Here is a 27,815-nt window from a genome sequence, read left to right on the forward strand (position 1 = left end):
ATGAAAAGGGCTCAGCAGCTGGGTTGGGAAAATATGCCAGTCGTCTCCCTGCCCACCCCCAACAGTGGGAAATTATTGTTGACTGCCTGCATGCATTATGGAGAAATTCTCTTCCTCTCAAACATCATGTAGAGGCCACAACCAGAGCAAACAAGATGGACCACTGGTTTGTTCCAGAATCAACACTTATAACCCAGAAGAGTTGAGAACAGTAGTTCTCAACCTGTTCCCAACAGTGAACCCATGTTACAAGATAAAACTTCTGGGACTCCTCTCCCACCTAGCTACAAAGGAAAAAGAGGGCTGTCATGCCCTCCGAGACCTGTTAGTAACTCCCAGATTGAGAACCTAAGGTTTAGTGGCTGGCTGGCTCTATGCCATGTGTGGATTTCCCCATGACGGGAGAATCCTCCTGCAGCCAGATCCACCAGGTTCAAGTCTGCTTTGTGTCACAGACCAGCACGTCCTGGTCAAGCACTGAGATGGCTGGCTTACAGGTACTAGAGCCATCATTAGCAATAAAATGCTCCCTTTTACTACTGGAAATGATGCAATAATTCAGCACTTACCCCGCAGCATATTCTGCTGATGTTTTGCCGTGCAAATCAATCTACTAATTCCTTCAATGCATTGACTCTTAGACTCAATCTCCTTGTCTTTTGTTTTCTTGGGCAAAAACATCACTAGAAGAAAATCAAACCAAACATGCTTGATCTCTACCAGCCACAAGAAGTTATACTGAAAGAATTAAGTAAAAATACACTGAAGTCTGAACTTTCCTCTTTGCCAGGAGTTTGAATGGCCAGGTACTCCCCATGCTTATTAACATTTCCAGTTCACAGAATTACTTACCAAGCATTGCCACCTTACAAAGTGAGCCGTATTAACTGGACCTTTTTAGAGCCCCAAAGTAATTCATATTGCCTCTGAAAGTCTTCGTTGCTATAAGTCTCCCCTTCATCCCCCTAGGGCAATTCCCCTGCTGGGAAAATATCCAGTCTATTAAGACAAAGTTGTGCACTGCGAGCTTTGGTGGTTGGCTCAAATGATATAAAATCTGCTGTGCTCCCATGGAGATTCTTGCTTATTGCAAGAGGTTTCTAGAGCAGAAAGCCCCAGATGTTATCCTCACTTGCAGCTGAATGTGGCAACTAGTGCATATTCACTACACAAACACCAGGTCAACAGCTGCTCAAAGGGACAGCCGAGATAAGGGAGCTCCTGCAAAGAATGGAACTGGGCAGGGAGGGGAAAGGTTAGGAAGCTTTTCTGAAAAAAGGTACCAAGGTCTCAGGATCCATCTGAATTAAGAATCTGAAATTAACCATCTGGCTCCAGGAAAATTGCTTCCAAACTGGGGATGAACACCCTAGACACCCCAGCCTGAGTGATGTGGCATCTGCTCAGCATTAACTCTGGCCCAACACTGCAATGGGGCACCCATGCAGGGCTCATTGCAAGAATAGATCCCCTCGAGGGAAAAAGTTACCAGCTATTGAAAAGCCAAAGCCATTTGCTGCAACACAGCACATTTTCAAACCAAGTGCTGACTAGCACAATTCGACAAAGTGCTGGAGACTTGATGTGTTCACAGTCCATTGCAATATGGCAGTTGCTATCTCCCCAGCTCTTGGAGAATTATTTTTTCAGGCCCATGCGCAGGCCCAGTGGAGAGCTGTTGTAGAAGACTCCTGAAGGAAAAGGAATTCTAGAAGTGCCTCTCACTGGTAATAGATTTCCCAGAAAGTGTAATTTCCTGGCTTTCCAGTATTTGGGTCCCCCCCCCACGTCTAAACTTCAAACATTGTTCAGCTCCCCAACAATCCTCCTCCTTTTTGAAATATTCCTGTGTTTACAGCCTTACAGGGAACAGGAAGAAGACTGAGCTCCTAGGTTGGAAAGGTGGTTCTGGTCATACTTGGAGAATGGAGTTTAAACTTTAGGTGGGGCACACGTGAACTGGAGGCTGCCCTTTGAAACCTGCTGGTCTGATTAATCTGGGTCAGAGCTCATCTCTGCAGCCTGCACTCTGTCAGGGACCTGGGAGGATCCTAGTGATAAACACAGAGCCCTTCCTCCCCCCTTACACCAGTAGCTGAAGTAGATCCGTACGTATGGGAGGATACTGCTGTGGCTGACTGCATTCTTGAGGCTAACAGCCTTTTAATAGGCACCGATAGCCTTTTGTCAGTATCCCTTGCTGTGTGGTTTAGCTTGGAAGGATGGAGATGTATGATCAATCCTCAGTGGAGTCAGTAGTTTCACTGGGCCATGTTCTTGTTCCTGTTATTTCCAACATCCACATCCTCTCTGGTGCAATCGGAGTCCCTGATGCCTCTAGACCCCGATCCGCAGTAGCACTCTTGGCAGGGGAGCATTTCAGCACTCTCACATCAGAGGTCCTGAAACAGGATCTCCTTGTCTAGTTGTTTGCTGCAGGGCGAATAGCTCTCCTTGGTGTTTCCATGGTGCACACTACACCCAAGCTGTACACCTCATTCTCCATTCACTCTTTTGCTCCATCTCTTCTGTCGAGCCCCTCGCTTAGGTGCTTGGTGCCCCGTGTATGCACAGGTGCTTTTCAGACCAACTGAGCAGTCATCTGGCCTTTGGTGTGTTGCTTCTTGTCTTCTCTTGCTGTTTCTATAAGGTCAATGTCTCCGGTTGGATTATCACATGCGATCCTCAGAATGGGGGATACACCTACGAGATCAATCCTCAGCCGGTCGATGTTGTTCCTGACTTCAACTTGTGAATGGAAATTCCTGGCCCCAAGCCTGCCAGGCTGCCATCAGCCTTAATGACTATCTGGGGTAGGCGTTCCCCCCTCAATCACCAGAGTGAGTTTATCTTTTGTGGCATTTCCATCAGCCTGGTCCCCTCCTAGCTTTAGAGTGAGACCATTTCTTGCTCATGTTTGAGTGTGAAGGGTCCTAGTGATCCATCCTGAATCTAAGTTTCTAACACCCATGAAAGATCTCCAAACAGCTGAGTATCAGCCTAACAGTTTGGGGAGACTGTGCACTGCCCGGTCTTTTGCTGCTTGTATGAATGACAAGGTCTCCTCCCACCTTTCTGAATCACGTCTCTACTCATACCTAAATACTCTCCCAGGTGAGCTGGCAGCATCTTTATCACTGCCTCTGTGGCCTCCTCCAATTCCCTCTTGGTTCTGGCCTTGATGAGAATGTCATCTACACAGAGAAACAAATGCATGCCCCCTGGCCTGGAGCTGTCCCACCAGGATCTCCATATTTTGTGAAGACTGGAAGCACTACCCATTGATCGGGTAGTGATCAATGGCTCCATGTCTAGTTGGCAGCCGGTATCAAGTGGAGTGCCCCAAGGGTCGGTCCTGGGGCCGGTTTTGTTCAATATCTTCATAAATGATCTGGAGGATGGTGTGGATTGCACTCTCAGCAAATTTGTGGATGATACTAAACTGGGAGGAGTGGTAGATATGCTGGAGGGGAGGGATAGGAAACAGAAGGACCTAGACAAATTGGAGGATTGGGCCAAAAGAAATCTGATGAGGTTCAATAAGGATAAGTGCAGGGTCCTGCACTTAGGACGGAAGAACCCAATGCGCAGCTACAGACTAGGGACCGAATGGCTAGGCAGCAGTTCTGCGGAAAAGGACCTAGGGGTGACAGTGGACGAGAAGCTGGATATGAGTCAGCAGTGTGCCCTTGTTGCCAAGAAGGCCAATGGCATTTTGGGATGTATAAGTAGGGGCATAGCGAGCAGATCGAGGGACGAGATCGTTCCCCTCTATTCGACATTGGTGAGGCCTCATCTGGAGTACTGTGTCCAGTTTTGGGCCCCACACTACAAGAAGGATGTGGATAAATTGGAGAGAGTCCAGCGAAGGGCAACAAAAATGATTAGGGGTCTGGAACACATGACTTATGAGGAGAGGCTGAGGGAGCTGGGATTGTTTAGCCTGCAGAAGAGAAGAATGAGGGGGGATTTGATAGCTGCTTTCAACTACCTGAAAGGGGGTTCCAAAGAGGATGGCTCTAGACTGTTCTCAATGGTAGCAGATGACAGAACGAGGAGTAATGGTCTCAAGTTGCAGTGGGGGAGGTTTAGATTGGATATTAGGAAAAACTTTTTCACTAAGAGGGTGGTGAAACACTGGAATGCGTTGCCTAGGGAGGTGGTGGAATCTCCTTCCTTAGAGGTTTTTAAGGTCAGGCTTGACAAAGCCCTGGCTGGGATGATTTAACTGGGAATTGGTCCTGCTTCGAGCAGGGGGTTGGACTAGATGACCTTCTGGGGTCCCTTCCAACCCTGATATTCTATGATTCTATGATTCAAAGGAGAGCATTGCTCCATCACAAATGCAGCACAGGAATCTCTGGCAGGTGCTGCACGTGGCTTTGGTCAGGTCTCCTGATGCCCTGAATTTCCTGGGCAGCATTCCTGCTGCTATGGCATGCTACGTCACCATGTGGAACAGTGTGCTTTTTATGCTCGGAGAGTATTTCTGGCCCAGCACTGCCCAGACCCTCTGATTTCTTGTGGATGATTAAGATGGAATACTGTCCTTGAGAACTCTTCTGAGAAAGAGTCTGCTGTCCCTGTATGTCAGACACAGAGTGAATCTTGAGGTTACGTTGGTATCGGTTTCAAGGGGTGTTGTGTAAGGACAGTTTTCAGTACCCACTCGTCTCATAAGGCGTGTTCTCTCCTGGTGTGGAAGATGGTGAGCCTGCCACCAATTGCTTGTCTCTGTTCCTCCTTGGGCAATGCTGGTGTTGCCTGGAAGAGGGCAAGGAGGGGTTGACGTCCTGTTATACTTTTCATCCTCTGCTGAAAGTGTGGTTTCCTCCAGTCAATCTGAGTCCCTTCTGCGGGACTGGTGAAGGGAGGCTTCAAGGTCAATTATGTGCATTGTCCAAATTCTTTTTGAAGCTGGAGAAAAGGTTGTGGGGCATCTTTTCCCCTGCAGTGCACAACTGCATTCCCCCCCCCTTTTTTTTTTTAGGGGGCAGTGGGTCTCCGCTAAACCCAGGAGCTGCTGAGCCAGAGTCTCCAGACCACATATGTAGCCCCAGGCTGTGCCTGAAAACAGAACAGCTGCCATTGCCCTTGTTGGGCTGTCTGATGGTGCCTGCTGATACGTCTGCAGTGAAAGACGTGACAGGGACATTGAGTGATCAGAAACTGTTGATGACATCTGGAGGCCAATCCTCTTGGTGCCTGTGCCAGTGCCATAACAGATTGTCCTGGAGTGAGAGATAGAGGCCCAAGAAGCCTGGGGTGCCCATAAGACAGTCTGAGGGCATCCTCTACTTTCAAGGGGAAAGGGGAAAGAGACCCCTCTCTCCACCACAGTCGTGTCAGAGGTGAATCACCACGATGATCTCTGAGGTGTGGCGAGTGGTTTACTCAACAGTGCTCCATACGGGGATGCTCCAGCCTGAATGATCTTTTCTGCAGCCACGTTCAATGGCACGCCGTGCCCTTTGGGGAGTGGTGGGGGAAATCCATCTTAGACACAGATTGCGCCTCTTCCTCTCTGCCTGGAGTCCCAGGGCTGCAACTGCCCTCTGAGGCATAGGGGTAAATGCTCGGGGGTGGAGGGAAGGAGTGCACACATTAGATACCTCATGTTTTGACTCATCTGCCCCACCAGGGCAAGTCAACAGCGCACAGGGACCTGCCTGGGAAGGAGAAAGGGGTGTGCGCTTCCTTCTGGCTGGATTTGATTTCTGTCCTGTGTAGCTGTCTTCTGAGAGGCCAGTGAAGAGATGGAAGAGGATGAGTCTCTTTGTTGTTTGAAACAGGACCCAGCTCTCTGCCGGTTGCTGTGACCTGCTCCCAACCCCCTCTGGGGTGGGAAGGGCTACATGCTTTGGTGTCTTGGCACCAAGTTTCTTCAGGGAGGAGATGGTACCCACCCAGAGTTCTCCCACTGCTACTCCCCTGAGGTACACCACCCAGCTGAGCACCCCTTGATCTACTCTTCATTTGGGTAAGTCCAACTCTTTGCTGCTGAGCCAGTATGCCAGGGGGCTCCATACCCTCACATGGGCAGGTTTCCTTCCAGTGGAGGGGTTGGCTGGCCTCCATCAGTTCCCTGCTTGTCTCCCCTTGCTGTTTAGAGTCTATCAAGGTGATGTCTGATCTGATAGTGTGCCATCCTCCGCATAGGGGGACGTGTCTGGGAGGTCAGTCCTCAGTGCCGAGAGTCCAGCCAGCTCATGCTGTCCTGGCTTCCATTTGAATGGACATTCAGAACATAGCACTTGTTCAGGAATGGTCCCACTCCTGGTTTCTCCCCTAGGGGAGCAGTGAACCTCTCACATCTACTAGTGTATTCTCTAGGGCTGGCCCGAGTTTTGTGGAAGGTTGCACTGAGGCTGTTTTGACTCACCCTGCTGGGAATGAGCATATTGCTCTCCTCCTCAGACTCGTTCTCACAGACACAGTCATGCTATGGTCCCTCCTTGTCCAAGGGGAAGGAGACAGAAAAGCCCATGTCACCACGGCTTTGGCACTCAGGTGGCCAGCTGCCTGCCAGAACTCTCTGCTCTGGGAATGAGGGAAGTGGGAGACCTGGCACCTCCATGGATCTTCCTGGTTGCCTGGTCCTTGTCTGAGTGGGGGACAGGTATGTTCTGCATTGAGCTGGGAAATGGGGGGAGGTAGGCAGAGGCCTTCTAACAGCTTGAAGGATCATGGGCTGGCTGGTAGCACCATACTGGGACACAGGGGAGTTGCAAAGGAAAAAAGGAAGAGAGGCTCAGAAGACCCAAGAACTGCAGCAAGTTCTCTGCGTTGCTCCTCCCACTCCACATTTTGGTGGTGGGTTTCCAGCAGGTAGGTCCTTATGAGAGAAGATTGGACTGAAGCCTGTAGGTGTGAGGATACCTTCAATTGGGGAGGTGGGGGTGCTGTGACATACTCTCCCTTGAGTACTAGCAGCACAACTGCTGTACCCTCTTATCCAGCCCCACCCTTCTCTTCTCCACATTCTTCTCACACCTTCCCATTCTTACCCTCCCTCCACTACCCATACCCTGCCGTATGACCACCACCTCCCCATCCTCCTTCGCCTCCAACCCTTTCTCCCAACAAACGAACAGTAGGAATCCAAAGGCTTGTCTACACGAGGAAACAGCCCTGAATGACTATTCCGCACTAGCTCCGTGGGTGGATGCTTATATAGTAAACTAAGAGTACCTTTAACTTAATCCACTTCCAATTAATCCATCGCTTTAAATTCACACCATATCTTATTTCACAATAGATTCCCTGTGTAAACCAGCTGTAAGAGTAGTCTCTGTTAATCACTGCTGTGAAATCATCTAACAAGGGTACAGGATGATACTGAGTCCAACACAAGGGCTAGATAGTTGTATGACCGTTAATACATCTCTACCTGCAATAATGAACAGAGGAATTCAATCTCATGCTTCAGGCCTTCAACTGATGCCCAGCAATTGTCACAATCGTATAGCTGGCTAGGGGCACGAGGGGTATCTTCACCTTAAACGTCAAGTATTAGCCATCTTTAGACCACAGACATCCATTATGGCAAAATGTGTGCACCCATGCCTGGAAAAAGTTTTCTACAAGTCTAAAGCTAATGGAGCAACAGTGCATGGAGTCCTTTAAGAAATGGCCCTGCAGCAGAAAGGGCAAGATATTGTTTTAATGAATGCTTGGGTTTGATAAGGAAAAAGCAAAATAACCCCACCCTAAAAAACCCAGCCAAAGTCCACCCGGGAGATTGGGTGGCTCATGATTTGTTGCGTGTTCAATTATTCAGTGGCCTTGGCTTACCTCATGGTACAGCAACCAGCTTTTATTTCACAGGGGCAAAGGCGGATCAGGAGACCTACCCAATGTGGTGTGATTTGCTGGCACCAAACACAGCAACACGGGGAGTCACTCCCCAAAACACAAAAATAAGGTTGCTTCTAGGGCCACAAGCCAGCAGGCCTAACAATGGCATTTCAGGGCCGAGGAGCAAGTTCTATTGTTAAGACATCACACAGTGAACCCGGGCAGACCTGGAAAGCCAGGACAGGTACAACCGTCCACCTTTTACACATCAGCAACACCTGATAGAACAGCAAGTTGAATCCCCTCCCCCTCTTACCCTTTTTGTTCTTTTCCTTTGTCACGACTGTCATTGACATTGTTGGAGTGCTGGTGGTCTCTCCACTCGTGGGTAACCTGCTGACCTGGAGAGACCGGAAAGTGCATTTGAGTGTGTTTTTGGCAGCAGAAGAGTCCTTCTTCTCTGGGTCTCTTTTCTTCTCCACGGGCTGAGCTGCAATCCAGTAATCCACCTGCAGTCCCATCAGCTCAGCACCAAGGCTCTGGCTAAAAGATGGGAGCAAAGAATCATTTCCACATGCTGACTGTCATTTTGATGGAAATTTTGTCAATCAAGGGCCCATCATTTTCACAAGTGACTAGGGATGCTGGCTACCCAACCTGAGACTCCTTAAGGTGGCCAGATTTTCAGAGGGCGAGTGCTCAGCTTCTTTGGCAAGTCACACCCCTCGGACATCTCTCAGAATGGGTAAGCACCCAGAAACAACTAGCCACTTATCAAAGGGTAGATCAAGGAGGTTAGGATCTTTTCATGAAAGACAATTGTCAAGGAAGCTCCATTACGTGGCACATGAGCCAGGGATCACTGTTACTAATTACATTTAATCAGGCAACTTCTAATGAATTCCTTTTCCTTTGTTTTAATTGCAATCCTGAGAATAACTATCGGACTGTTCTTCAGAAAGAACAGCCAGTTACTTTTTTGGGTGACTGCACTGTAAATCAGTCTGGCTAGAGTCACATCTGCTGTGTAGCTCACAAAGTCCAACCCATGGAAAAGGAATTTCCTGTCTTGGTAGTTCACTACCTCAATACAATCCTGAGCTTGACAATCACTTTCCCTTGTGGGCTACCAAAGTCAGACCTTGGCTGCCATCAGGACATGGTGCAAAACTCACTCCAGCTTGGTATTTTAGGCACACAGGGGGACTTAGTTACAAAAGATAAGTCTGTTAATTGGTTGAGAAATTGCCAGTGGGTGGAGCAAATGAATAAAACACGGTCTACCGTGGTGGCCATATCAGACGATCACAGGAAAGGCTATGCAGAATGCACTGACCCTGTGGAGAAAACTGTCTCACAATTTTTTCACCAGTGGATGTTTGTTCTGTGGCTTGGCTCTCCAGAGTGGACACATGTGCGGGCCCATTCTGCTGCCATCAGGCAGGCAGTGAAGAACATATCAGGAGCAAGAAATTTGGCACCAATCGTGCCCTCATTCAGACACTCTGAGCCTTTAGGCTTCTCAGCCAATAGCTGCTAAAACCCATCAGCTAAATCTGCTTAGCCTAGGCTACACGAGTCACTTCACCCATTTCCTCAGCCCCAGGGGCTACCTAGGAGGAAATTGTCGCAGGGGAGCAAAGTCACATAAACCCAGTTGGCAGTGGAAGAAAGTTTGTGGCTTAGCTCCCTAGTGCTGAAAATGGCCCAAGGAGGGAGCAGGAAACTCGCAAGCTGAGGTGACAGGTGCAGTGGGGCAGGCTGGGGAGAGGAAGGAAGGAGTACTCCCCACCGAGGTGACACCTTGGAAAATGGTCTTAAAGCTGGGGCACTCTGTGCCAACTCCTCAGACCCCAATGCAGACAGATCCAGCTGATAGTGCTTGGTGAAAATGTGGGCCTAGATGGCTGCTCTGCAGACCTAGCTACAGAGTCGTCTCCCCAGTCAGTCCATGGACCTCCTGGAACAGGCTTTAAGTTGGGTTGAGCAGGCTGGCTAAGGTAGAGGCCAGCCAGAAGCAGGAACATATTTAGTGTGAAAAGATGGCCAAAGAGGACCATCATGGAACAAAAGGATTTTCTCAGCCTCTGCATGAAGTAGGTGGCAGCCCTTGCTGAGGTATCTGAGGGACAGAAAGGCTAGTCAGACGGCAAGCCAGGATGAGAGTGTACAGTGCATCAGCCTGCCGTGCAGTAACCTCCCATGCGGACATGGCTACAACATACTGAGAGTCCCAGCATTCAGGTAGATTCACACCCTGGCGCAGTAACTCATTGGGCAGATAAGCACTATCTTCCTCTCTTCAAGGAGTATCCTGAAACTAGAAGTCTCAGTCTAATTCGGCATGAGACTCATGGGGACCACAGTACCTTACCAGGATCTGGCTCCATAGGCTCAGCCCCAAGCAGCGTTTACAGCGAGGTGCAGTTACACTTGGAGTAGCACATTGCAAGTGCAGCATTAACAAAGTGGACCGGGGCGACCTTGTCTTAGGGGCCCTTCTTTCACATCAGTAACCTGCATTCTCCTCCTTCATGGGGGGTAATCTCCAGAGGCTGGGTCATACCAGAGGTGGGAGAAACTCTCCTTGCATAGCAGACACAAGGCTTCTGAAGAGGAAGGGGAACGAGGGGCAGGGCCTCAGGCATTAGTCACACAGGGAGAATTGCCTTTGGTGGTGAGACAGAGAAAGACTGAGGAAGAGGCGGGCCCCTTCAGAAGCTGCTTGGGAGGAAGGAAGGGAGAGGAGCATCTGGGAATACAGGCGATGGCCCCAGCCATAGGAGGGGGGTGTGGTGGGGAGGCAGGGGTCCTGGAGAGAACTCTCTGCCATCTCTCCTGGGACCAGGCCTAGAGTAGGTTCTAGACAGAGAGCGCTAAAGTGAGGTGACTCAGAATTCAGGTCTGGAATGGAGGGTGCCCTGCAGAGGACCTCCTCCACTTCCTTCCCCACAGAGGGGTGTGAGAACTCACTTCACCTGTGCTGATAGCCACAGCTCCTGTGGCTGAGACAAGAGATGGCGCCTCAGCACGAGGCTCTTGCAGTCTTCTCCCAGAAGAGGAAGAAGGGGCTGGGGAACACACAGACCAAGGCCAAAGCTTTCAAGTTTGGAAGCATAAAGGAAGCCAAGTGGGGATTTAGATAGTGACTAACACTGGCCTGACTTCCAGAAATGCTGAGCCCTGAAAAATTCCACTGGAGTCAATGGGAGCCGAGGGGACCAGCTGCTCTGCATGACGGGCCTGAATTCAGCTCAAGACGCCTAGCAAAGCCTTCCCCATATGAAAATATTGGTGCCATCTCCTCCGGTCCTGACTGGTCCTTCGCCAACTGCCTGCCACCAGAGGAAACATCCACTGGTGTGCGAGGAAATGAAAAGCAACACAAACGTGGCCTTCTAAAGAGACACCTCCATAGTTAACGTGCGCCTGGCAAAATGAAACTGGAGACGCAAGCTTATGAAGCAGGGAGCCCTGCACTCAAGCCAATCTCATTCTACCTGGGGAGGCACAGATAGGCTATTGCACTGAAATGATCCCAGCACTGGGAAAGATGCCTCTTGCATCTGAAGTCATATTCAAGCCACACGCCTACCGCGCCTCCCTACTACCTTCCCATAACTCACACTGAACCCCATACCTGAGCAAGCCCTCAACAGATGCTTCTCCTCCTCTCTGCTTTTCTGCCTGTCCATCTCCTGGGAGCCTCCTCCCTCACTTGCCATGCTACAGCTCAGAGCTTACAAGTCAAACAGCCTGGAGGAGGAGGTGGACTTGTCCTACTGCTTGCTTCTCCTCCAAAGCCTTGTCCTTAATAATTCTCCATTATACAGCATCTTCCATCTGAAGATCATTAAACTAAATGATTAGGCTGCACAACACTTCTATGGTGAAGGGAGGTAAATGATAAATCCCATGGACTTTCAATGAGATTTGTGCTCCTCTGTAATTTTGGCATTTTTGAAGATGTTTAGTTGGTAACTTTTAATGCACTTAACTCCACTTTGTGTAGCAGCAGAACACATACAAAAAATAAGCTTTTAGGGCTAAATTCTGCCCATAGTCACTGAGACTCCCCATAATCAGTAGCAGAAGTACCACATCTGCCCTTAGCATTTTCACTAGCTGTCAGATCATTTTTGTGGTTCAATTTGTTAATCGTTTCAAAAATATGGACATACAGTATTCCAGCACTGGTCTCACCAATGCCATATACAGAGGCAAAATCACCTCACTGCTGCTACTCACTATGCCTCTTTATACATCCAGGGACTGGATTGGCCATTTTTGCTACAGCATCACACAAGCTCATGTGAAGTTGCTTGTACACCATGACCCCCTAGATCTTTTTCAGGGTCACTGCTTTCCAGGATGCAGTTCCCCCTACAGTTATAGACTCTCTTCCTTGTTCCTAGGAGTATAACTTTTTCAGTCGCTCTGTATGACTGCCCTGTCCTCATCGTTATCTGCTATTCCGCCAATCATTGTGCTATCTGCAAATTTTATCAGCTGTGATTTTATATTTACTTCCAGGTCACTGATTAAAATACTGAATAGTGTTGGGCCTGCTACCGATCCCTGGGGAACACCACTAGAAACAGTCTCATTTGATAAAGATTCCCATTGACATCTGTCAGCCAGTTCCCAATCCCTTTAACATGTGCTCTATTGATATTGTATCGTGCTATTTCGGTAATCAGAATGCCATGTACTACCAACTCAAATGCCTTACCAAAGCCCAAGTATATTAAATCTTTGCAGTTATTTGTACCAACCAGCCCTGTACCCTCAAAGAACAAAATCAGGTTGGTCTGACAAGACCTGTTTTTCATAAAACCACATTGATTAGGATTAATTACATTTCTGTCCTCAAATTCTTTATCAATTGAATCGCACATCAACTTTTCCATTATTTTGCCTGGGATTGATGTCAGGTTAGTCAACCTATAGTTATCTGGGTCATCCCGTTTTCCAGTTTTGAATACTGACATTAGCACTCTTCCAGTCTTGTGGAATTTCCCTGGCAACCCAACATCCTATGGTTTTGAGCTATTGATAACTCAATTTTGTGTTGCTCTTCTCTCAAATTTTTCCATATCTTTAGTACTGAAGTAGCCAGAACTGACTGATGCCACATCTGTACTGAGTTGGTCTGATACATCCCAGCTCAGGATGAGAGCTGTGAATCCAGCCCAAAATTACATTGGCTTTTTGCTGCCCTATTGCACTACAAAACTCATTTAATTTAGTCTCCATTAATATGCCCCAGGTTTTTCTGCATTTACTGTCTCCCAATTCCCTCTCTCCCACTGAGTATTCTGGATTATTTGCTCCTAGTTTTGTTAGCTTCCATTTTTCAAATCAAGTTTAATCTCCCCATGCTTCTAATCTTCCTTGGTCCCTCTTATTTATTGGACTGGTCTTCACAGCTCTTCCCAGATTTAGTGTCATCTGCAAATTTCATTAACATGCTTCTTACTTCCTCCTCCTAGACCATTGTTATTTCTTTGCATTGTGCAGCACCTCAAGGACCCAATCAGAAAGAGGCTCTACTGTGCAAGGTGCTGTATAAATACAGGGAGCATCTCCATCCAGGACATTAATAAGGCCAGACCCTAACATGGATTCCAGGGGTGTCCTGTTATCCTTTGTGATGGCCCTTGCTCCAGTAGTTACGATCACATGGATTATTCTTGACGGTATCAAATGCTTTACTAAAATCCAAAGGCAGTACACCAGGAGGCCCAGAGAAATACCTGCTTTCTACACATTCTCCAAGACACGATGTATTAGGTCTCCAGGCCAACTGGAGACCTCCAAGACAAGACTCCCGTTTGAGGACACTAACAGAACCTGAGGTAAAGCTGCAGATGAGTATCCTCAGAGAGTGCTGCAGATGAATGTATGTAGGCAAGCACTCTGCCAAACGACCTGACCCCCTCCCAGCCAAACGCAGCAAAGAAAACTCAGCCTGACCCTCATGAAGCCCCTATGACCCTCCCATCAGTTCCTGACCCCTCCCAGTATCCACGAGTTAATTCCTCTGAAGTGAAGCAGGGTTAATCTCCACAGGGCAATAGGCTAAAAGAATGTAAAGGGATGACTGAGGAGATGGGAGTTGCACGTGGGGGAAGGAGGGCTGCAGTATTCCTTACAAAGAGATTTCATTTCTACTATATTTTGGGTAATACAGGGAGAGAAAAGAGGCAGAAGGTGCTTTACCTGGAGGAAGAGAAGCTGCCCGTGACAGATGGCGAGGAAGGTGGGGTGGGGGAAGCTTCCTTCACAGCAGGAGACACAGAAGGCGGGGTAGAGGAAAGGACACTGGAACTAGAGGGAGCTGCGTCATCGGAATCACCTTAAAGAGAATGAGTCAAACCGTTTGTCTGTGTTCGTCACCTGGGTTCTCCTGCTGGTGAACACCATGCAGTGCAGTCTCTCTCTTAGTAGATCTCAGTCTTACGCCTAGGCCATTGTCTCTTCCTGCCTCTGTTTCACGGCACCCCCTGGGCCACTCATCTAACTTGTTTCCCCATCTGTCAAATGGAGTTACTGTTCCATTTACTGATCTCACTGGTGGTTTGGGAAGCAGAGTCATCTAGGGCGAGATTGTTCCCCCAGCTCATTACAGGAAACACACTGTATGCAGATCTCAACTCCACTGCAGAAGGGAGATGGCCAGCCACTTCCACAGCCCTCCCAGTGCTCTCTGCAGGAGCTAGGATTCTTGTGTAGTAAGGGGGTCGGGCCAGGGAGGGGAAAATGAGGAACATGCATTGTTCCCTCAACCCCGGCAGGGAATCCACACAAAGGTAACATGCTTGTTAGCTTTTCCATGGAACCCCCTCTGCTGAGAACTTCTCTTAAAAGGGGGGAGGAGGCAGTGAAAACGCACAGGAGGGTTAGGTGGATGGTCCTGTACCACTAGGACAAGGTGGTGTCCACATGGTTTGGGAGCCAACCCCTTGCTTTAATTGAAAGTGTGTGCATGAGTGGGGGGCAAATCCCCCTCTCCTAAAGGGAGGAATTAGGAGGAAACTCCACAAGGGGAGCCCTGTGGAGTCCCCATGCCATCTTCACATTTGTAAAGAGCTTTGAGTCTCTTTGACAGAAGGCTCCACCATGTATAAGAGCAATGTGGTGTTACAACATGCAGCCTGTTCCCAAAGCTCTCTAAGGAATTAGTACAACAGCCAAGAGAGAGAAATTAAGAGGCATGGAGACGAGATGCTTCCATATGAGGCCTCAGATGAGAGGCGTCTGGAAGTAGAGACATGGGAATGCTGTTCCAGATGGGAAGAGATGCAGAGGAGAAGGCTCTAATACACAGAGAACAATGGGTACAGGCGCGCCTTGGAAGGATGTGCAGTAGACAAAAACATCAGGGACTGTGGAGTATGAGAAGGTGTCTTGCCCCGTATCTGAAGGACAGATTTATGGCACTTGAGTTCTATTCCCAATTCTGATTCCGACTTGTTGTGTGATCCTGGGTAAGTCACCTAATTGCTGGGCCTTTGCACCCCATCTTTCAGGCTGCTCTAATACTTACCTACCTCCAAGGGTGCTGGCAGACTTAAATATGCAACGTGGCGGCAGAGCCATGACAACAGGCATTAATGCAGCCTCCCCATATGGAGGGGGCTGTGTGGGGCCCCAGGCCTCTGTGGGGGGATGGGGAGCTGGCCCCAGGCCTCTGCAGGGGCAGGGGGGAAACTGCCCCCCAGCACGAGCTGGCGGAGCGGAATGGGTTGGGGCCAGGTCACTCCACTTCCTGCTGCCCGGTGAGCGCAGGGCGGGCCCGACCCCACACTCACGGGGCGGTGGGAAGTGGAGCGACCTGGCCCCAGCCCGCTCCGCTCTGCTCCCCTTGCTTCCAGCCTCAGGGCTTGAGGGGCGGGGGGGGAACCGCCCCCAGCACTCGCTGGCGGCGCAGAGCGGGCTGGGGCCAGGTACCTCCGCTTACCACCATTGGTGAGTGCAGGGAGCCCAACCCCTGCTGCAGTCCTCAGGGGAAGGGCTGGAGTGAGGGCAGGGCTGGGCCGGAGCAGGGGCAGGAAGAGGTGGGGTGGGGGTGGAGCAGGGACGGAGCCATGGGGAAGAGGCAGAGCAGGGGCTGCAGCAGTGTGCAGCTGCTTGCTTTGTGTATGGGTAGGGACGGCCCTGGCAGCGTTGTCATAGCCATGCTGGTCCTTAGGTATTAAAGAGACAAGGTGGGGGACGGAATGTATTTTATTGGACCAATTTCTGTGGGTGAAAGAGCAGCTTTGGAGCTACACAGAGCTCTTCTTCAGGTCTGGGAAACATATTTCCAGCCTCACAACTAAATGCAAGGTGAAACGGATTGTTTAGAATAGATAGCACATATTGCAAGGGACCATTCCGGGTGGAGTGGCCTGTTAACACCTCTGCAATCATAGGACAAAAAACAGGAGGGTTCGTGTCCAGTGTGTCTGTTCAGTCCATCATTTTTAGGCTTTGTCTACACTAGCACTTTTGTCCATCAGGGGTTTGAAGCCCCCCCCCCAACTGACATAACTTGCACCAACAAAAATGCCAGCGTGGACAGCGCTTCACTGGCGGGAAACGCTCTCCGAATGACAAAGCTACTGCCCTTCGTTGGGGGTGGGTTTATTTTGTTGCCGGGAGAGCTCTCTCCCGGCAACAAAGAGCAGCTACACGTTGAACCTTACACCGATGCAGGTGCAGCCGCACAGCTGCGCTGTTGTAAGGTGCGCAGCGTAGGCAGCCATAGTGTCTGTGTAGCACAGTTATGAATTTAAGCTCCTAGGCTCATCTTCTGAAAGCGTTGCGCAGGTTTCCTTTGAGGAGGAGGACTGAGAGGTCAGAGTGATCGCTCTGTGAGACGAGTTCACCCACCGGTGATGTGGTATTTTTGTCTTTTATCGCTTTCCTTTGCGAGTTCATTTGACAGTGCAGTGATTGTCTGGTTTCACCCACAGAGTTACTGGGGCATTCAGTGAGGTGGATGAGGTACACCACCAACCCCCCCCCCCTTTTGTCCTATGACAGCAGAGGTGTTAGCAGGTCATTTCACCTTAAATGGTCCCTTACAATATATGCTAACTGCCTACTCTAAACAATCTGTTACACCTTGTATTTAGCTGAGACACCTTTCCCAGACCCGAGGGTGCGGCTCAAAAGCTTGCTGTCTCTCACCACCAGAAGTTGGTGCAATACAAGATATTACCACACTCCATTTAATGGCATTTCTCTGGATGTAACGCAACAACTTTGATCAGATGTGGCATTTAAATTCCAAACTTTCAAGGCATATTCTAAGTATCAGTGGGATGAAGCCTATTGATTCTGGTGAAAATCAGAAAGCCAAAACGGGAGAAATGGCACAGGGTCCCCCTGGTATCTGGTTAGCAAAGCTAGCAGGTTCAGGCACCTCTGAAAGTGCTGACTAAGGGCAGCCACTAGCATGTTTCAGCACAATACCCTTTATCTCCAACCAGCCCATCTTCCCCAGACAGTTTAAAAATACTGACCCCCTGAAAGAGAAGAGGAGAAACAAGAAGAATGTGGGGAGGTGCAGACAGAGCCTCAGGCATGGGAGAAAGGGGAACACAGAATCCCTGGTGGGGGTAGTGGGGGGACGGGACGACAGTGCGGGATCCTGGTATGGAGCATAGGGGTCAACCCCTGGCATATATGCATGTGAGAAATGGGGGCACAGAGATCGCCTGGCATGAGGGCGTGGGAGGGCTGCAGGGAGTCTCTGAAACAGGGGGATGGGAAGTTGCCAGCCAGGGAGTTTGTGGGAGGTGGGAATGGAGGGATACAGGAGCCCTGGGGTGTGCTATAAGCTTGGCCTACAGCACCAACAAAGCATGCAGAGCTCTACTTAAGGTTGCAAGACAGTTTCCCATGTTAACATGTGCAGAATTTGCCAGACGTCCACATTTTGGGGTAAAATCTCTCTGACTTGGGCCCTGCCTACATAGAAGTTGCATCAGTTTAGCATATAGCACTTTAGAAAACAGATTTAGTTAAGCCAGTGCAAACCCCTGGCTAGGACACTTATTAGGTCATGTCTACACTAGCAAGCTTACATTGGCACAGCTGTATCGATGCAGCTGCCCCCACTGTAAGATTGCTGCTCATGTAGCCGCTCTATGCTGGCAGGAGAGAGCTCTCCCATCATCATAAAACCAACGGGCAGTAGCAGCTCTCCTGCCAACATAGCTTGCGCACACTACCACTTATGCCAGCAAAACTTATGTCGCTCAGGGGTGTGTTTTTTCATAACCTCGAGTGACATAACTTTTGTTGGCATATGTGGTAATGTAGATAAGGCCTTCGTTTAAAACTGGTTCTCTCTGTATATTTGTCAGTATGAGCCAGGTTTAACAATCAGCATAACATATCCATAATGGTGCTGGTTTAAAACCATCCCTTTAATAAAACCCACCCCCCCCACAGGTTTAAAGTTTGAATACAATTCTTCAAGCCATTTGAGTCATGGGTGAGGGGTAAAACAGTCCTTCCCAGCATGACAAACCTTAACCTGCCTTTTTTGAACTGGGTTATTTATATTGCAACTGACTATGGTAGGAAAGCTGGTGTCAACTGTCACTGATTTGCACAGTTTGGGCAAAAAAATTTAACAAAAAGAAAAATCACTCCACATGCTCTGTGGTCAATTACTAAGGCTGTGTCTGTGCTAGGGATGTGCACAAGCACAAGCCCCAGTTCAAGGCCTGGCTGCAGACAACAGAAATCCCTATAGTAAACCTGGCCTAAGATATTCAGCAGAGCCTACTGAAATCCCAGTATAGTCTCTTTGCCAAAGTTTAACACTCTAGGGTGAAGGCTCCAGGACACTTAGCAAATGAGAAACTAATTGTTTCACTGGCAAACCCCCAAAACTCACCCAAAAAGCCTTAATGTCAGAATCAAGAAAATCCCGGCAGATCCTGGCTGCAATGTTGTCTGGTCATTTTGTTAAGAACATTTTAGAGCTGAGTGTTTTTTCCTGCTATGAACAAATATGCAATGCAAACTAATGTGCTGCTGGAACCACCACCGGAAAGCTGTCTCCAGCTGATCCCCTTCTCAAGCACCTGCCTGGGGCTGGAACTTTGAAGCCCAAGTAAGAGCTGGTCTTTACACAAACATGCACCAAACTCACTTCTATTTCATACCTGATATTTCAGAACAAGTCTATGGGCAAGTCTACACTACAAAATTAAGTTGACCTAAATTACGTTGACATAGAGCCACTGTCGCAGTTGAATTGGTTGTACACGTCCACACTACACTCCTTGTGTTGGCAGTGTGCGTCCTAACCAGCACTTGCACTGATTTAACTGCCAGTGTGAGGCACTGTGGAATGGTTTCCGAAAGGCAGCAACAGGCGATATAAGTAACGCAGCGTCTACACTGACACTGTGTCGACCTCACTACGTCGACTTAAGAGCTACGCCTCTCACAGAAGTGAAGTTATTCAGTTGGTAAAGTGGAAGTTATATCGGTGGGAGTTACGTTTTAGTGTAGACGCTTACAGAGTTAGGTCGACGTAGGCAGCCTTACATTGACCTAACTCTGTTGTGTAGACAAGGCCTGTGTGGCCGCTCATTTAGGATTAAGAATGTTCTGTTTGAATCGACACAGTTAATTCCAAGTAAATTAACTACACTGGCGTATGTTTGTATGTAGCCCAGCCCCACGACGACGTTAAGGTGAACTCTAAAAGCAGCCCCTGTGCTCTTTATTGCTGCCGCCTGGTGCGAATGGCCTGCTTTCACAGGCGGGTGTTCCACATTTGACGTTACGTGCAAGCACGTGCACTCGCACCCCCACTTCCCACCTCATCCCCCACTAATACACTTGCCTGGAGCCAACTGGGAACTCCTAATGGATGCAATCTGAAAAATGTGCTGCCTCCCAGGGGCCTGCTCCATATTTCCGCCCACCGGTGTGGGCTCTCCCTCCCGTCCCCTCCTCTCCCCCCCTCCCTCCTTCAGAGGCCCAGGACATGGCTGGTGCAGCCAAATCAGTGCAGCTTCTCTAGACATTAACATGTCAGTGCTAGAGTCGGGTATCTCATGGCCTTTCAGGGCTACAAACGGGAACTTGTTTGTTCCCCCAACAGGGCCCGGTGCTCCCGTCCAGCTCTACAGAGGGCCCAAAGAGTCAGGCTCATGCAGTAACACTAAAATATCATTTTTCATGTGTTCTGACAGATCAGCTTTAGTCTCTCCTGCCCTATGAACCCTGCACAGTTGGACTCAGAAGCCAAGATATTTTCCTCCTGGGAAAGTATGACCTAGGTGCCAACTGGCAGAGGGTCTGGGGGTGCACAGGGATTTACAGGGATTCCCAGGGTTGGGTATCTGCATAATAGTTCACCGAAGGGTGGCATGTGAGATCGCTACTGAGAGCCAGTAGCCCACTGGTTGCCATAATCATTGTGAAATGTGTGTATGGATTATGGTAAAGGAGCTATGTATCTATACTGAAAATTATGCTCTCAAGGTCTTGGAGTTGAGGCAGGTCACCAGGAGGTGCCAGACTGTGGAGATAATTCCTTTCAGGCAGGCAGTAACAGGCCTCTTCCGCCATCTGACCATTTGTGTATGTATGCCACACACTGTAGGCCTATTTGCACACTGAACCACGTGAAAAGTTAGAAATTGCAAAACCTAGAGGAAGGAACAAAGAGCAGGAGGATGTCCTATTGACAAACACAGACATTGGATTGGTCTGGTATATCTTGAAACACAAAGGGACACACTGAATAGTTCAGAGGAGGCAAACTGACAAACATGCTTGTCTAGGTAAAAGGGGATGACAGCCATGCCTGGCTGTAAAGCGCTGCAAGGATTTGGGGTGAGTAATACTCTGCAAGACACGAGTCTCTTGTTCTTTAAGTCTACGCTCTAGAATGCATGTTATGATTTTATTGTATATGTAAAAGACAGTTACCTTTTCCATAACTGGTGTTGTTCGAGATGTGCTGCTCATGTCTATTCCACAATAGGTGTGCGTGCTTGCCACATGCAGCGGTGCTGGAAGTTTTCCCCCTAGCAGTACCTGTGGGGGGGAGCGCCCCCCCGTGACCCCTGGAGCGGCACCTGCCTGGAGCAGTATAAGGAGAGCTGCGCTCCCCCCACCCTCAGTTCCTTCTTGCCAGACAACTCTGACAGAGGGGAAGGAGAGTGGGATGTGGAATAGACGTGAGCAACACATCTCAAAGAACACCAGTCATGGAAAAGGTAACTGTCTTTTCCTCTTCGAGTGATTGCTCATGTGTATTCCACAATAGGTGATTCCAAGCTATATCTGTTGGAGGTGGGTAGGAGTTCACAAGTTCTCGGGACGGAGTACTACCCTGCCGACCCCGGCATCATCCCTGGCCTGGGAGACGATCGCATAGTGTGAGGTGAACATGTGAACCAAAGACCACGTGGCGGCCCTACAAATGTCCTGGATGGGGACGTGGGCCATGAAGGCAGCTGGCCTGATCAGGACAGGGGAAAGGCATTGGAGATAGCGCCCCTCCCTAGGCCTCCCTGGCGCAGAACCGGGGCCATCATCAGTTCTGCTGGGTTGCAAATAGGTCCACCTGGGGAGTACCCCACCTTCGGAAGAGATGGTGAGCCACTTCTGGGTGTAGAAACCACTCGTGCTGAGAGGAATAATCCCTGCTCAGGAGATCCACCCTCACATTCCGGGCGCTCGGCAGGTGAAAGGCTTTTAGGTAGATGTCGTGGGCTATACAGAAGTCCCACAGACGGAGGGCTTCGTGGCAGAGGGCAGAGGATTGGGCCCCGCCTTGTCTGTTGATATAGAACATCGAGGCTGTGTTGTCTGTGACGACCCTGACTATCTGGCCCTCCAGGTGCGAGCAGAAGACCATACACGCCAGTCACACCGCCTTGAGTTCCTTGACGTTTATATGATGGGGTAGGTCTTGTATCGACCACAGGCCTTGGGTCTGAAAGTTCACCACATGGGCCCCGCAACCCAGGTCCGACGCGTCGGACACCAGATCCAATGATGGGGACCTGTCCCTGAATGGGACCCCTTGGAGCATGTTGTTTGGGACGAACCACCACCGCAGGGAGGTGATCACCGAGTTCGGTACGGTGAGGACTTTGTCCATTCTGTCCGTGGCCTGGGAGAACTGTGAGGCCAGCCACAGCTGGAGGGGCCTCATTCTGAGTCTGGCGTGATAGACCACATATGTTCACGCAGACATGTGACCCAGCAGGTGCAGGCAAACCCTGACTGTCGTCACGGGGAACCTTGTGACCGAATCAATGAGTCCTTTCAGGGTCGCGGCCCTGGCCAACACTGCGTCCAGTAGCGCCCTGCTAAACTCTATGTGTTGGACCGGGACTAATGTGGATTTGGTATTGTTTATCAACAGGCCCAGGGCAGTACATGTGGACAGGAGGAGTGCCACATGATCCCTAACCTGTTACCTGGAGGTGCCTTTGACTAGCCAGTCATCCAGATATGGGAATATTTGGACCGCCCGCCATCTGAGGTAGGCCGCTACCACCGCCATACACTTTGTAAAGCGGAACTCCTCGGGCATCGCCTCTATAGCTCGTAGGTCCAGGAGCTGCCCCACCTCCTACTTGAGCAGGGCCTCGTGAGAGGGGTCCCCCGGAAGGGACGGGGCGGTTGGGTGGGGAAGAGGTAAACTGAAGGGTGTAACCTCAGGAGATGGTGCTGAGGACCTACCGGTCCGAGGTGAGCCACGACCATTCCGGGAAGGAAGTACACAACCGATTGGAGAAAAGGAGCTTTACTGGGGATAGGTCCCTGCTGAGAACTGGCAGGGTATCCCCGAGCATCCCATCAAAAGCACCTTTTGCCCGCCTGCTTGTTCTTAGAAGATCCAGGCTGTGGGCAGGCCGGGATTGCCGCTGCGGGCGCTTTCTATAGTCCCGCTGCTTTTTGTGGGCGGCCTCGTACTTCGGGAGGGCAGCCTAGGCAGGAGCCTGCTGCAGCTTGAACTTGGGTTTTGCCGGAGGAGGGACATAGAGGCCCAAGGTCTGGAGAGTCGTGCGGGAGTCTTTCATGCCATGCAGCCGTGTGTCTGTTTCCTCAGCAAACAGAGCCTTCCCATCGAAAGGGAGATCCTGCATTGACGACTGCACTTCGCTGGAGAGCCCAGAGAGCAGAAGCCATGATGCTTGTTTCACGGATGCCGCCAAGGCTATGGACTGTGCGGCAGTGTCTACTGCATCCGAAGCAGCCTGCAGGGATGCCCTTGCGGCCGCAGTCCCTTCCTCCACGAGCACCTTAAACTCCTTCTTATCGCACTCCCGGAGGGAGTCCTCAAACTTGCGGATTCCCAGAGGTTAAACTCGTAGTGACCCAGGAGAGCCTGATGGTTTGCTACTCGTAGCTGAAAGCTTGACGACGAATAAACTTTTCTCCCAAAAGTATCCAGCCTCTGAGAGTCTCTGTTCTTGGGGGTCGGGGCTGGTTGCCCCTGCCGCTCCCTGTGGTTGACTGACTCGACCACCAAGGAGTTGGGTGCCAGGTGGGTATACAGATACTTGTGTCCCTTCGTGGATACAAAGTACTTGCGCTCCGCCTTTTTAGAGATGGGAGCCAACGAGGCTGGTGTTTACCCCAGGGCATTTGAAATTCTTGCCACCCCTTCATGGAGTGGCAAGGCCACCCTGCCCGGTGCTGAAGGGGACAGCACATTGAACAGGGAGTCTGAGGACCTCAGCCTGGAGGTGGAGGCTTGCTGCCACCCTTTTTAGGTCTTGGTGAGCCAGGTAGTCCTCCTGTGGGACGGAGGGGGGCGGGGCCTCAATCAGCTCCTCCGGATGGGACGAAGCGGGTGCGGTGCTTTGGGTGTCGTCCAGCACCGGCGGATCCACCACCTGGTGTGACTAAGTTCCTCCTCTACCTTGGTGGGTCTTGTGCTTATTGGCGGATTTGCTCGCCTTGGAGCTTCACAGCAGCCCTCAGTTTGGCCATTTTCGTGAACCCACAGTCCAGGTCAACTTCTCCTGTGTCTGACCAGGAGTTGGGAGGTTTGCGGGGAATCCAGTCCCGCCCTCTACTCCGGGTTCCAGCCCAGGGCCCTAGGGAATGCAGCTGTCTAGAGTGCCTCCTGGAACAGCTGTGCGACAGCTACAACTACCTGGGCTACTTCCCCATGGCCTCCTCCCAACACCTTCTTTATCCTCACCATAGGAGCTTCCTTCTGGTGTCTGATAATGCTTGTACTCCTCACTCTCAGCTCCTAGTGCCTCCTGCTCCCAGCTCCTCACACGCACACCACAAACTGAAGTGAGCTCTTTTTTAAAACTCAGGTGCTCTGATTAGCTTGCCTTAATTGATTCTAACAGCTTCTTGATTGGCTCCAGGTGTTCTAATCAGCCTGTCTTAATTGTCTCCAGAAGGTTCCTGATTGTTCTGGAACCTTCCCCAGGGAAAAGGGACCTACTTAGCCTGGGGCTAATATATCTGCCTTTTATTACTCTCCTGTAGCCATCTGGCCCGACCCTGTCACACTGGGTCAGACTCCAGGCATGGTACCGAGGACACAGATCCCACCGACCTTTTTTCTGGCGGTCTAAAGATGGACGCCGACGGTGCTTCTGAGGCCCCGGACACCGAGCGAGCCCGCATCAGGGGCTGCGCCAGAGGTCACGGTGCCCACTGGTACCACTGGGCCGGCCACGATGCTTGGTGCCACTGCACTTGCTGTGGCACCAGCGGGGCTGGCTGTTCGGGCTGGCTAGCTTGGCCTGAAGATGGGCGGCTGCGAGGGGAGGCCAGGTTGGCGAATGGTCCACTGCTGCCTTTGGACCGGGAGTATTGGCGGTGCTGGGACCTACATCGGCCACGGGACTGCGATCTCGACATGGAGGAGCAGCACCAACGGTAGTAGCTGCTCTGCGAACAGCCTCGATGGGTGGACCCGCATTGGCAAGATGCTGGCTATCAATGCCCGGGGCTATGGTGCCTTGGCGGAGACTTGGAACAGGAGTCTGAGCGGGAAAGGCGTCGACAATCATGCCATGACCGACTGCGGTATCTCCTGCAAGACGAGGACAGATGGCGACGTCCACCATGGTCCCATTGATGTTCGCTTTGCAAAGACTGTGAGTCCCGGTCAGATGGCACCCATCTGGACAGTGCTGGGAGTCCCGGTCAGACAGCACCCATCCGGACAGTCTGGCCAGCGTGGAGGGTGATCCACATGAACCGAGCCCTGAAGGGTCGCTGGATGGTGAGCTGTGTCGGGAACGTTCCTTCGACCGAGACCGGTACCAGGCCGGTTGCAACTGTGGTGATCCCAGTGGCGGCTTGCCTCTGGAGCATGGGGCCGACATCAGTGGAGCTCCGGGCACTGGCATGGACATGATGTCCCTGGCTGCCTGTAGGGCTTCGGGCGTAGATGGCATCTGGACATCTGGAGAGGCCTGCTCTGAAGGGGCCGGGCTACTCCGCTCAACGTGAGTCGGAGGCCTAGGGCCTGATGGGGATCAAGGACTACCCGACATGGGCCTAGCCTCTGTCCCAGACTTCCCTCGGCGCCGCTGTGAAGAGGGAGTCTTTCCAGTCCTCTTGGCGTGCCCCGTGGATGGGAAGCAGTGCCCACTGCACGATGGTACCAGAGGGTCTCCGCGTACTGACGCCACAGTGCCGGGTACCGGTTCGGAGGGCATGCTGGGGTCAGGGTCAGTGCCGACTCCATCAGGATGGCCCGGAGCCTAATGTCCCTTTCTTTTTTAGTCCAGGGCTTAAAAGACTTGCAGAGCTTGCACCTTTCGCTGATATGGGTTTCTCCCAAGCAGTGCAGACAATCCGCGTGCAGGTCGCTCCTTGGCATAGAGCGCCTACAAGAGCCGTCCGACTTAAAGCCTGGGGCACTGGGCATGCCCTGGCCCGGGTTCAGTGACTAACTAAACTAACTAAATTAGCTAACTGACTACAGGTACTATTGAACAAATGAAGAGTTCTGGGGACAAGCCGCAGCAAAGCTGGAGCTGAGCAGTTTCGACGCACCTCCACTGGTGGCAAGAAGGAACTGAGGGTGGGGGGAGCGCAGCCCCCCCTTTTTCCATGGCAGGAAGATGCTGCCGGGGGGGCTCCCCCTTATGGGTACTGCTAGGGGAAAAACTTCTGGCACTGGTGCACGTCGCGAGCACGCACACCTATTGTGGAATACACATGAGCAATCACTCGAAGAACCCTTTTTTCCAATATTTCTACTTGCATCTCCATCCTTTGTTAAATAAACGTATACTTGCTTTCACTATAACCCTGTCTAAGTGCTGTGTGAAGCGGGGTGGTGAACTGAGGTGGAACTGGTAAACGGGGGTGTACTGTTCCTTTGAGACAGGGAATCTGTGAATGCTGCGAGTGTCCAATGGAGCAGTTGCTGGACACTCCAGGTAGACGCTCAGAGAATGCAGGAGTGTGCCAACTGCTAACCTGCAGAGCGACAGTGGGGCCTCCGAGGCCCAGAGGGCAGGGCTGGTGCTGCCCAGGGTCAGTGGAGTTGGGAAGCTGATCCCTGGCAGATACAGACTCTGCTTCCTCACACTAAAGTCACATGGTAGCAAGGTGCCTCACAGCCCTGGGTACCCAAGGAAGCGTCACAGAAAGTCCCGTGGCAATAGCCGGGGGAAGTCTGAGGATCCTCTTGTAGGCCTCCTCCCAGAGTGTCCCAATGGGGATGGTTTGTCCTCTGCAGAAGAAACCAAAACCTGGCAGAGCTAAGGGGATATACAGGAGAACAAAGCCATCCACCTTAAGATTGTGGGCCTCTGTGGTGCTCCAGCGCCCAGCGTCCTGGCCACAGATGACCCTCAAACCCTGAGATGGGCACAGGGAGCTGCAGAGAATAAATACAACCTGCTGTTGTATTATTTTTGACTAATATTCACGTCTTCTCCCCACCTGTTTCCCTCACTCCATCTGCCCTAGGCCTCCTGAACTCACTCCCTTGAACCTTGCGGAGAAGCCTCCAGAGGGATAGGGTGGGATGGGATGGTGCCAAGTACATGGCAGAGTCCTGCGGTGTAGGAAAGAGAGCCACATATGTAGGGTTCCCTCCATGCACAGGTCTAGGGCCAATCCAGACCATGGTAACAAGGCATGTGGCTTTACTGGTGGAGGGATACAAGAAACAGTCGCAGCAATTTAGCAGACTAAAACATTCCTAAGGTAACAGTGTGTGTCAGGGCGGCGATGTACAGAGGATATTGGTAGCTGTTTGTACATCTCAAGCTCAATTTGCTAATTGCTTGGGCTGAAACTTTCAATGCCAGGTGTCCGATTTTGAGGGGAGGTGGGGGGGTTTCAGCCAAAATGGCTCAATGGTTTCAGAGAATAAGGTTAGGACATTCTGGCAACTTTCTTTAAAGAGCTCTAGCACCCCCACGCTTTGGAAAAGGGACTAAAAATTAGTAGGGGTTGGCTTTTGTATCAGGGAGGTATCATTTGCTTTTCCCATGAAAATCCGCTCAAATTTGACCAAGTTAGAAGCCTTTGAAAATTGCAGTTTGCTCAAAGAATTCTTAGATTTTTAGCTGCTAAATTTCCTGAACATTCTATCTGCACTGAGCATGCTCCAGCTCAAAGGTGAGCAGGACTATCCCTGGAGCTGCAGCTCTGGACTATGCCAGGTCTGGGCTCCTGAACTGAAAGCAGATGACCGCTTGCTGAGCCCAGGCAGCATGGAGGAGGAAGCTGCCTGATTTGAGTGCAGAGGGGACCTGGAGTAGATTGGGACAAGGAGCCTGTCAAGCTGATAAAGGAGACTGGGAGCCAGGGAGGGAAACTAGATGGGGGTTGGACATTGTGAGCAAGACCAAGATAACAAGACGACCACAGGGAGAGTTGGGCAGGAGAAAGGGGGAGGAGACAGATCTGACGAGGAGCCAGTGTGCTGGGGGAGAACTGGTACGGCGGGGCAAAGACTTGAACAAGAAGCTGGAGTGGAGGGGACTGAGACTGAGCAGTGCTCACATGCTATTTTTTCCACAAAACCCCGGCTTCATTCA

At 50.7% G+C, this 27,815-nt stretch overlaps 1 protein-coding gene across 5 annotated transcripts in view; it reads right to left on the reverse strand.

Annotated features, from left to right (window-relative positions):
• Positions 1 to 27,815, reverse strand: part of PACS2 (phosphofurin acidic cluster sorting protein 2) — a 180,179-nt gene that overhangs the window by 4,564 nt on the left and 147,800 nt on the right. For all 5 annotated transcript variants that reach the window (XM_084637745.1, XM_084637744.1, XM_084637746.1 and 2 more), the window contains 3 exons: positions 14,020 to 14,155; positions 8,114 to 8,340; positions 570 to 683 (listed from right to left, as the gene is read on the reverse strand). In XM_084637745.1, coding sequence (XP_084493871.1) covers positions 570 to 683; positions 8,114 to 8,340; positions 14,020 to 14,155 — 477 coding nt within the window. The remainder of the gene's footprint in view (positions 1 to 569; positions 684 to 8,113; positions 8,341 to 14,019; positions 14,156 to 27,815) is intronic.

This window comes from Lepidochelys olivacea (genome assembly GCF_965140295.1).
Source record: "Lepidochelys olivacea isolate rLepOli2 genome assembly, chromosome: 8".
NCBI lineage: Eukaryota > Metazoa > Chordata > Testudines > Cheloniidae > Lepidochelys > Lepidochelys olivacea.